Source organism: Rhopalosiphum padi, chromosome 1, assembly GCF_020882245.1.
Source record: "Rhopalosiphum padi isolate XX-2018 chromosome 1, ASM2088224v1, whole genome shotgun sequence".
NCBI classification, from domain to species: Eukaryota; Metazoa; Arthropoda; class Insecta; order Hemiptera; family Aphididae; genus Rhopalosiphum; species Rhopalosiphum padi.
Window position 1 is genome coordinate 85,886,743 of NC_083597.1, and position 12,127 is coordinate 85,898,869.

The 12,127-nt window shown below is 32.8% G+C and overlaps 1 protein-coding gene across 3 annotated transcripts in view; it reads left to right on the forward strand.

The window, feature by feature from the left end:
• The window catches only part of LOC132930472 (cadherin-99C), a 55,559-nt gene extending 43,436 nt beyond the window's left edge, over positions 1-12,123 (forward strand). Inside the window, exons 1-19 of one of the 3 annotated variants that reach the window (XM_060996388.1) lie at positions 133-311; positions 554-703; positions 1,689-1,907; positions 1,987-2,190; positions 2,319-2,456; positions 2,569-2,718; positions 2,782-3,240; positions 3,306-3,590; positions 3,678-3,851; positions 4,075-4,416; positions 4,484-4,600; positions 5,240-5,486; positions 5,801-5,952; positions 6,096-6,479; positions 6,592-6,860; positions 7,123-7,359; positions 7,923-8,019; positions 8,093-8,225; positions 9,556-12,123. In XM_060996388.1, the coding sequence (XP_060852371.1) occupies positions 210-311; positions 554-703; positions 1,689-1,907; positions 1,987-2,190; positions 2,319-2,456; positions 2,569-2,718; positions 2,782-3,240; positions 3,306-3,590; positions 3,678-3,851; positions 4,075-4,416; positions 4,484-4,600; positions 5,240-5,486; positions 5,801-5,952; positions 6,096-6,479; positions 6,592-6,860; positions 7,123-7,359; positions 7,923-8,019; positions 8,093-8,225; positions 9,556-9,836 (4,140 nt within the window). In that variant the 5' untranslated portion in view covers positions 133-209 and the 3' untranslated portion in view covers positions 9,837-12,123. Of the gene's footprint in view, positions 1-132; positions 312-553; positions 704-1,688; positions 1,908-1,986; positions 2,191-2,318; positions 2,457-2,568; positions 2,719-2,781; positions 3,241-3,305; positions 3,591-3,677; positions 3,852-4,074; positions 4,417-4,483; positions 4,601-5,239; positions 5,487-5,800; positions 5,953-6,095; positions 6,480-6,591; positions 6,861-7,122; positions 7,360-7,922; positions 8,020-8,092; positions 8,226-9,555 lie in introns of those variants that run through there. The other 2 variants (XM_060996368.1, XM_060996377.1) reach the window with 2 other exon arrangements.
• Positions 12,124-12,127: the final 4 nt, after the last annotated feature.

A 12,127-nucleotide genomic window follows, 5' to 3' on the forward strand; every position in this document is an offset into this window, starting at 1 on the left:
ATGTTTGAATATTACACGCATCCAAATATGCACGAGCACACGCGTACACACACGCTACAGCGTACACTGCTCATGTATTACGTATTATATATAGGTACACACACTGTACGTATGGCACATTTATGACGGAATAGCAACGGTTGCAGAGGTCAGACACGTTTTAAATGTTTCGATGGCGTGAATCGCAGTGAAGTTGTAAATGTTTCAAAATGGATAGGTTTTTTATTTTATTCGGTTATTGGTGTGTTTCGTACGCCTGGGGACAGGCGACGGAATTCAACGTCGGCCCCATTTATCTATACCCTCTGCCGGTCGGTGCCATCCCGTTTGTCCGATAAATTACCTCAGGGGTGTTCCCATAGGGTATACTACATATACGCCGTATACTCTCAAGATTTTTTTTCAATATTATGGGTAACTGCGTATGCCCATAAATCCATAATACATGCGTATTTGATGATATAGTATACTCTCAAAAAAATTCATGGGAACACCACTGAATTACCTATATATTCGTTGAACGAATGAACGAATGAAATAAACATGATTTCAGGACCGAGCTAAGAACCCCGAGGACAGACTTACCTCGACAACGACGCTTACGGTAATGGTAAAAGACGAAGACGATCAGGATCCGTCGTTCAATTATCAAGGATGTACGGTTCAGGACGGAGCTTGCATAAATCCAGAATACTACACAACAGTGAGTAACCATTATAATATATACTCCATGATTCCATAACTATTGTCTATTATGTAAAGATTTTAACATGATATCAGTGAAACAGAATATACGTTCGGGTTTATTTAGTCCATTATTTTCTGCTCTAAAAATCAAAATGACCAATCCAATATATTAACATATTATAATATGATTATATCTATATTATAAATTACGTACGTACTATATAGTTGTTTCATTCATGGGAGAGAGTTAAAACATTTAACGCTTAACCGGTTTTCCGGTTGCCCGCAGGTTTCATACGAACTACTAATCGTAAACTATATTACATATCGTTTGTGTTATAAGTGTGTGTGGAGAGGAAGGAATATAAATGGCATTTTTTTATTTTTGTGATTTATTATTGGAGTTGAATGATTATGATTTACGATGATAAACGCAAGTACACATGTGCAGAAATCATACAAGTCGTTACAGATGTAATATTTAAACGTTTTTCATGTATTATAATAATAATTACAATAATATATAGGTAATATATAATATACCTACTTGAATTCATTCATGTTGTTTTATTAAAATAATACATAATCTAATTTATTGTCACTAAATTAATAACTTGTAGTTCATATTAACTTAAAATGATCCATTAATTTTAAACTAGTTAAAAATTTTGCGGTCCAACTCACAAAATGATAAAATAGATTGATGTTTATTAGATGATTAAAACATATTAAATTAACTAAATTATTTGAATTTTTCAACCCATCATTGATATTTTTTAACTAAGTATTATTATATCTTTTATCTTAACTAAAAATAATAATATATACTTAATAATTATCTCATGGCCAGTAGTCAATAGTTCAATACTATATTAGTACATTTATTTTTAACAAAGAACAATTTTTTTTTATTTTTTTTTGTACCTATATTACATAAAATTGTATTGGGTTTTATAAAATCATCAATGTTTTACTAAATATTTTTAAATTTTACTTAATAGGTTGCCAGTGGTGTAAATTCTGGTGTCCTTACGATAAGACCAGAAAAAATACAAGCTGTTGACATGGATTCTTTGAATTATCCAATTCAGTATTCGTTCATTGATGGAACTCCGTCGTTCTACGCCGAATATTTCACCATAGATCCTCAGTTCGGTACCGTAAAACAAATAAAGGCAGTAGATACTAGTTTGACGAAGAGATTTTCAATAACTGTCAAGGTAATTCTAAATTCATAAAAATAGTACTTACCTATGTAGTTATTAAAAAGATTACTTGACATAAATGTTCATATTTAAGGCTGAAGAAGAATCATCCAACCACAGATCAACTACCGCTAAACTCTACATTGAAGTAAAACCTGTTGATATCAACCCCCCTGTAATACACAGTTCTGCTGTTGACGAAGGATATGGATTTGTAGAAGAAAATTCACCTATTGGTACAAAAGTGTTAGATAAGAATGGACAACCAATAATTTTATCTGTAACCGATGACGATTTGGTAAATATTATAACTTAAATATAAAACCAACAAAAAATTTTTATGCACTCGATCTGAAACTTAGAAAATAAGACATTTACATTTTTAAATATCAAAGTATTTATTATTATAAGTATTTTATAATACAGGGACCAAATGATCCTAAAGTAACTTATACATTTGAACTCACAACTAATTCTTTTAACGTGGATTCCGATGGGTATGTTTACGTAAATGAAGAAAAATTAGACAGAGATCCACCGAATCCTGGAAAATACCGTTTTCAAGTAAATATAAATTTATATAAATTTATTAATGTTTCTGTATAATTTGATCACTCGTTATTTGCAATCAAACAAACAATTTTTTCAATACTATTATAATAAATATTATTTTTAGATAGTAGCTAGAGAAGTTAATGGACATGCAGGTAGCATTCCATACTTAATGACAGTGTTCTTGAAAGATGTGAATGATAATCCTCCACGAATGCCAATGTTGTCTCCGATCACGATCCAAGCTGGAAATTCTAGGCGACAACTTGTCCAAGTAAGTTGTAAATTATATTGATCGATTTTATGAATTTGCATTGATCATCAACATTTTACGTAGATTAAAGCAGTAGACAACGACGAAGGTCAAAATGCTAATGTGTCTTATAGTATATATCATGTATCAAACCAAGGCCATAGTAAGTTCCATATTGATCCAATAACTGGTTGGATTGAAACCACTGGTCGAATGATGGCTGGTGATCAGTACAGTATAACTGTCCAAGCTTCTGATTCTGGAGGTTTATATACCCAAAGTATTGTTGAAGTTGTTGTAATAGCAGGACCAAATACTAAATCCCCAGTATTTTCACAATCTTCATACGAAGTGACTGTTAGTGAAGGTTCACCTATTAACACAACAGTTATTCCATTGAAAGCTATTGATCCCGAAAACGACCCCGTCACTTATACAATCTTATCAGGAAATGACTTAAGACAATTTACAATTGGCGAAAAAAGTGGAATAGTTAGTGTTATAAGAAAATTGGATCGCGAAGAGTTGACTCGTTATCAATTGGTAAGTGTCTCGTTGTCAGCAATTTTAATGTTGAATAAAATGTAATTGAAACAATATGTATATAGTTAATCAAAGCACAAGATGAAGGTGGACTTTCGAGTACAACAACATTAAACATCAAGATAAGTGATATTAATGATAAGAATCCGGAATTTATTGGTGCCCCGTATGAGTTCTCGGTGGACGAAGGCTTAGATGGAGCCCCAGTTGGAAAAGTAGAAGCTGTAGACGGAGATGAAGGAATAAACGCATTAGTTCATTATTCGTTGCCAGACGATTTACCATTTTTAATAGATGCCAATACTGGACATATACGTACTGCTACAGCTTTGGACTATGAAAAAAACAATGTAAGCAGAAGAAATTAATTTTTGTTTGAAACATCATACTCTATTTTATTAAAAATTATTGTACTATAATCATGAATATTTTAATAGGAATATAAATTTGTGGTCACTGCCAAAGATGGGGCGCCAGATCCACGTATTGGAACTGCTTCTGTGACTGTTTCAGTCAAAGACATTGAAGACGAAATTCCACTATTTCATAAAACATTATACGAAGCAAAAGTACCAGAGAATGCACCCGATTTCTTGGTTACTCAAGTACACGTGTGTATTTTTTTAAATTATTATTATTTTTATTTTGAGACAATTTTTGCACATTTTTAAATAACAAAATCATCTTTTAAATTAATTTGATAGTTGGTATATGGTTTATATTTCACAAGAAAAAATATATTATACGTCATAATATATATACTTTATATGTATATTTAATCTAACAACAATGCTTAATTATTTATGTTTAATATATTTTGTATAATAATTACAGGCCGATGATCCTGATACAGTGAAACGAGTGACTTATGTAATAAAACAAGGACCTTCGGATTTATTTACCATCGATCCAGCTACTGGAACGATTAGAACGCTTAGAGGTTTAGACTATGAGAAAGACAGTCAACATACCCTAATTATCGGAACATTGGAAAATTCAAATCAAACACCCGGCGCCACAACGAAAGTAATTGTAAATGTTGAAGATCGCAATGACATCCCACCTGTATTTCTAACCATACCTTCACCAGTAACACTTGATGATGATGTAGCCATTGGAACTAAAGTCACAACTCTTTTAGCTACTGATTCGGATGGAACATCTCCAGGAAATAAGGTAAGTTAAAAAAAAACATTATTATTTTAATCAACTTAATTGTAAAAAAAAAAATTATATATTTTAGGTTCGGTATGAATTGAGTGGCCGTGGAAAGGCATTAAAGTATTTTCACATCGACCCTGATCTTGGGGTTTTATATGTACGCGGTGATTTACAAAAAGAACCCGATAATGAATATCAGGTAAATTAATCGTAACTATTTTTTATTGAGCTTAAAAATAATAAAATAACTGCCTATACGTACCAAACGGCTTTCAAAATTTGGTAAATTATATCATTTTTTTTTATAAATATTGTTGTATTAAACTTAGATCTCGTAATTTAAGTTGATAAATAAGTAGTAAATTATATTTTCATTATTTTAATATTATTAAATTTATATATACATATGTAAAAACATATTTAAATTTTAGTATTTTACATGTCATGAACAAATAACACAAAAAACACTCCTACGACTGGTTACATTTAGATTTACTACAGATTTATTAAACATGTTACAAATTAATTATTAGTATAAAATAAATTAAACATACTATATACTTTACAAAACAATTGACCACCCACATTGATTATTTTCATAGACAATTTTAATAGTTATATTTTCTTACCTTATTTATCATTTTAGTAAAACATTTAATTAATTAATTAAATGTTCATATTTCCAATTAATTTTTACCTACCACATTATATATATTTTTTAAAACTAAAATATATAATATTATAATATTATACTTAAACCAAATAAATTAATAAATATTAAACACTATATTGTCTGAATAACCATACACAGATTAAATAATTATTATTAATTATACAGGTGGATGTAAAAGCTTATGATTTGGGTGAACCTCAGCTTTCGTCAGTGACATCAGTGACAATATTTGTTCGACGAGTCACAACTCCAATACCAGAATTAGGAATGGGATTTTCGGACGATTCGTACACCGCTCGAGTTCTAGAATCTGCGGTTGCTGGTACTTTAGTTAAAGTTCTAACTGTTGTACACCCAAGACCATCACTACCACTTCCTCTCGTTTGTACAATAGTTTCCGGAAACTCTGAAGGTAAATTATTACAGATAAATATTTAGTATAAATAACTTTTATTAATTTAAACAACAGGTAATGTTACTATATTAACTGCGGCAGGATATAAATATGCATTTTTCTATTGGTTTTAATTCCTTTTAAAACAGTTTTTTATACCCACGTCTCATCCCATTTTAAATAAGATTATTGTTTAATTAATCATATTTATAAAATTTATTTAATAGTCATTTTTTTTAAATTTATAAACATAAAAACGTTTAAATTTGTTATAAAAATAAAAAAAACTTGTCATAATGTCCGATATTAATTTTTTTTATGGGTATACATAGATGTATTTACAATAAACGTCACAACAGAGAAAAATTGCGAAGTGCGTTTAAAGGAAACGAAATTAGATCACGAACACGCAGAGAGTTATCAATTGAAAATACGTCTCGACACGCTTGCCGGAGTCGTTAACCCAACAAAAAGCACTACTATGGTAAGTAATTTAAGTTTACAATATGAGTATGCTTAAATATTATTATTATAGCATATTTAGGTATCTATCTAGCTAATAATAGTATTTATATGCCAATTGTCAATAAACTATAATATTTTGAATACGATTAATGTCATGTATAGTTAAACGTGCAAGTGATCGACATAAACGACAACGTTCCTACTTTTGTGTACCCGGAAAGCAGTAAACGCTACGCCAAGAACGCATATTACGGAGCTGTGGCGGTCGATGAAGAAATAGGTAGTGCAGTGTTACAGGTGAAAGCGGATGACTTGGACGGAGGGAAATTGGGTGATGTGAGATATGAGTTGGCCGACGATGATGATCAGAACTCAACGGAAGGACCTTATTTCGCTATCGATCCAAAGACTGGGATCGTGAAAACCCTTAGGACGTTGACCGACGTGCCTCCTCGGAACTTACCGTTCCGATTAGTGGTCACGGCGCGCGACAACCCGGGGGCCACGAATCCCATCGATTACAACACAGCTCAAGCACATGTCGTTGTGAGTGTTAAAAAAAATTAACACAAAATTTTAACTCTTTTGAACAATCTTTTTCACGCTCCTATGAACAGGGTTATTTATAGACTGCGAATATGACCTATTTTTCTTTTAGATAAACGTGATCAAAGACCAACACCGTTTGGTGATGGCCATCGATGGCGCACGTCCGGACATTGTTAAATCGTCCGAAAATAAGTTAATAGACGTACTCGAAAAACAATTGCAATTGATCGTGGGTGGTGAAAAAGTATCGGCCAAACAGTACAGGCGGAGAGACAACCTCACCGTAGAAACTGATCCCAGCTCGACCGATTTCTGGTTTTACGTCGTAGACCCTGCCAGCGAGACAATTTTGGAACGAAACAACACCAAAGTGGCCAGGTAATTAAAAATAACGGCATGTCTGCAGACTGCAGCTATATAATATATGTAGTATACGCGTAACCGACGTTTATTTGCACAAATGACGGGCTATAACGAAGTGTCGTGTTCCACAACCGGTTTAGTCGTCGATTCACTCAACGAGAATATAAAACGGTTTCCGCCGTCTGACGTATAATGCGAGGACACTGTTACACGCGTATAATATTAGTAATAAACGTGTAAATTGACGTTTCGTGTTTTGTTTTTTCCAAACACGTAGGTCGATACTGAACAAAGATTCCGTCGGAAACCTCACATCGACGATCGCAGAGAAACTGTCAATTATCGCATCGGATATCCATTTGCCGCTGCAACAGCAGAACGTCGTCACTCGGACCCACACTGCGGGCGTGACCATCCAATGGACCGTGTTTCCGTATACTCTGATCCTCATGGCGGCCCTGATCCTGGTGTTGGGCATCGCCGGTATAATTTACATCTGCGTGTCGTGGTCGAGGTAAGGCTGAACTTCGGGCCGCCGGCGATAACGCGCGACCTGCATATATCTATACATCATATAGCATGACGGGCCCCGCGTTTTCCCATAACATTGACACGGAAAAACTAAACGGCTCGCTTTGCAGCGTACCTACCTACATAATAATAATATTACGACGGACGATTGTGAATTCGACCCCAATTTTATTTTAGTAAAAATTATTGTTTTAATAAAAAAAATACCCTGATCTTATCATATCTAATTAGATATCAATTTGAAAACTATTTGTTCATTTAGCATTGTCCAGGCTAGACACCCAAAGAACACACAAGGAGATGATAGGTACTTAATATCCTCCAAAATCTATATTTCAAATTGTTCACGAGAAGATATTGATTACTTTATTACTTATCTTTACTTATGTTATTTTATTATTTACAAATTAAATCATATTATGTAAATGTAATATTCATTATGTTTCATCCGTAAAAATGATCTGGCCAAGTTTACTTTTGTCCTACAGTACTATAACTATACTCATAATATGTGTAATAAACGCATTTGTCCGTTCGTTTTGTCAGGTACAAGGCGTACAAGGAGAGGATGGCCCGGATGTACGTGACACAGCGGTATGACCCGGTGTTCATCGAACCGAACATGAAGGAATACGAGGTACAGGTAAGATTTGGGTTAAGACGACGAGCCGACATACGATCGATTAATAACCTTGACCGGCGATCTTTTTGCACAGGTGCTTCAAATGAGCGTACCGATTGACGACAACGATAGCTACAACGACTTGCAATTGGACTTTAGCCGCAAAAATCATACGTTCAGTATGGACAACGTCGGGTACATTACAAAAGAAAACGTCGACAGCATCGGTAATAACAATTATTAACGTCACATAATAATAGCTACTAGCTAAGTACTTATGTTATGTAAAACAACTTCTGCGTACTCAAAATTTTAAACGGGGCGATATGAGAATAAAATCTTATGACTTTCCCTCACCACACAACAATGAGATCAATAATTATGAGTAATATTAATATAATAGAACAAGGCCATAAACGTTAGCAAGTGCTACACCCGTATTTTTTCCCAAGAGCCAATTGACTGCGGTTGCCGATTATTAATGTAACTAACCACCGCCTCTAAGAACTAAGCAATAGGTACCCACGTAAATATTTTTTTACGAAAACAATAGTTATCCAACTTGTTATTTTAATATGCATGCTCGCGCCTGAATTATATGACCTAAATTGTAACGGGGATGTCGAGTTTTGTAGAATTGTAGCACTCGAATACGTATAAAAAATATATTTTTCGTTAAACGACTTTAAAATTGATCGTGAAATTAAGCGATAAAAATAAAATTAAAATGCTGCTGAATACAGACGTTTCTGTAATATTTTACTCATCCGTTATCACGTATAAAAATATTATTATACGAATTGTAATGCGTTTTTTTTCTTTGATAAAAGCGCGAATTGTACAAAAAAAGACGTAATTTCGTGGAACAATATTTTGTTGTGACTAAAATGGCGACAGAGAAAAAATTGGTAAATGAAAAAAAGTAAAGAGGGAACATAGTGTTTGAAAAAAATTTAAAAACAAAATTACGCAAATGTCTGAACGAGCGATGGTCGACTGAGATAATATAATAAAACGCAGTATTTTTATATACGATATAATATATAGCTCACCAATAATGACATGATACTATACTTGTCAACTCAAGTATATATTATTGCCGATATCGCGATAGACAATAAATAATAAATATATAAAATTATAAACACGTGGAAGTCGGAAATACCTATAGGCTACAGTGGCGGCTATCCTATAATAGAGGTGTGGCGACTGCTACACTTTTAATTAGAGGTGGGCGAGATGGGTTGTCTATGTAATTTTTGTATGCGAATAATACAGAATAATACTTTAGAATATTTTAATAGTATAATAATAACTATTTTTTTTTATTATGTTGAATAAACTATTCAGTTTGTGGGGTGTTATATGGATGAATATTATTGAGGATGAGTGGTTACTAATTATGTTTCGCTATACCTATATTTTTAAGGATAGCCGCTATTGATATTGGCTAATAGATGTAGTTACCTCTATTACATAAGTATAATGATAGGAAACGGCGTATAAACAATTGCAAAATGTTTCCATAATATAATATCGCATTCGCGTTATTCGCAGACGGACACAGTCCCGTGAGCTCGGAAGCGGCGACCACGGCCAGGACATCCAGCATGGGTCGTGGCATGGCGAATGGCGGGACCAGCACGTTCGGCAGGACGAACATGGCGTTCGACCCGGCGGACGACGCAGAGTCCGCGGCTACTGCGGCCGTCATCAGTCCCACCAACGACAACGTAATGTTCCGGGAGAAGAAGGAGTTCGGACGTCCCGCGATGCACAATGGCAACGGGCTAACAACGTTCAACCGGAAGGACGTAGAGGTCACCACCGAACTATGATCGACTACCCTCTATCTACTCCACGTCGTTTGCACACTCGCGTATTTTATATAATACCTATTACATTATAACTTCGGTAGTCGGTACAATACTGCGATATCACATAAAAAATGCGATGTTATTACCGCGTCTAGTCCCCGCGGTCCCCCCTCTCCTTGACAAACTATACACAATTTAAATATCCTCATTTCCCCTTAACTGCGGTCACTGTGATAACATCGTTTTTGTACATATACCTATATTAAATTTATGTGTATATAAAGGCTAGATATATAATATATACATCTACCCCAACCCCACCCTATAACTATATGCAACGAACTTTGTTTTTTATGTATTCATGTACAATTATCTTTTATTATTATATAAAACAACTTATTTTGAGATGTCGAGACGAAATCACCCCCAAAGGCCATCGTCCTCGATATGTTATATGCATTTAGATATATCGGTAGTAGGTACATAATAATAAATTGTACAAATCGATTATTTTATTAGAGATTTTATCCTCGATCCGATCATTTATGTATTATAAATGGTATAGTAAAAATAGTAACAATAATAAGTATGGTCGTTAGATAAAACTGGATGCGAAATACCGATCATCGATTTACTCATTTATACATGTAGTGTAGGATGAAGAGAAACAATCAATTTTTCTAGTATATACACATATTTAACCGCGTGCCTTACCTATTGTTATATCATCGTATCGGGCATTAAACTAGACGTGTAATTTTTATGAACAAAAACAATCGTTTTCGATTGCAATTGCCGATTGGTAAACATAATAATAATATAGTAGGCGCAGTGTAGTACCAGCTGTCATCCTATCACCTGTTTTAAAACGTTAAACTTTGTATTTTACGACCAACAACGTGACGAACATATTATTGTGTATTCTAATCTCATCTATGTGTGAAGTACGCGATTCAGGAATTCTACGAAATCTTATTTTTTGATATATATACGAATTACTCGCTGTTATTAAAACTGTACGTTATAAATTTATTTATTTAGTATATCAATGGCAAACTCGTTTAGTCGATTTAAAACATCTCTGATTTTAAGTACCTACATATTATTATAAACACAACGCGTCGAAAATTTTTAACGTTGTTACTACATTGGGAGGGACTATTAGAACGTGCAATTTTTGACTAATATTATTAATCGTTTTGTTTAATACGTAGCCACGTAATAGGCACCTATGTATTATTATAACATATAATTATTGATACCTACTTTTCTCTGCATAGTTTTCTTCCCGTAATCATGTGTTTTGTACTTTTGTAATTAACTATATTTATTATGTATAGAACTATAAACTTACCTGTATTATAAATTTATCAAAAACGTACGCTTTTCATATATTATTAATACTATTGAATATGCTGTACTGAAATATTATAAATAACGACTGTTTAGTTAAGCATTTATAGATACTTTTGATTTAAGTTTCATTAACTGGGTGCGTTCTGTGTATACCTAAATTAATAATTAAAAATACGATTTAATACCACTACGAAGACAATATCGTATAATAGGTACATAGTTAAAAACTAAGAGTAAGAACCAATAAAAACCAACTGATCGTTTACCATGTTTGATTCGTTTATAACGATGATTATTGATCAACCACGGTATACTCTGTAACCGCATACAAATAAATATAATCTTTTTTAATTATATTCACCCAGCGATTCAAATGTGATATTGATAGTTGATACACAATTCATAGGACTAAGTTTCTCAATTTATTTTTAAATATCATCTAAACACAGAACTTTGTTTTAGGGTGTGAATTATACGTTACCCAATTTATTGACAAGTAAATTTTTATATTTTTTTATACATGAACGCAGTCACAATATTTTCAATCAAATTATTCATAAGCTTTGTTTTCGAATAACAATGTAACGTGTAACGTCAGTAAAATGTACTTACGTGTGCGAGACTTGTATTCTTATTTCTTATTGATTTGCTCATATAAGATGTTATTTCGGTTTGCCTAATATTGTTAAAATAGGTAACAAATTGCCATATTTAATTGTTAAGGGCAAACGATGAACGTTTTCCTCAAGCTCAAATTGTGTGTAATAATTTATTTTAAAATTAAGAGGTACAGTAAAATAAAGTCCATTTTATAATGTATTATAGTAATATAACAATTTGTATAATATTATGTTGTTTTGATAATTATACGTTCTTGATTTATTATATTTTTATACAATTATTTCAATTTTGTGTACATTTAGTAAAAATATATGTTTGATATTTATGTGTATGTT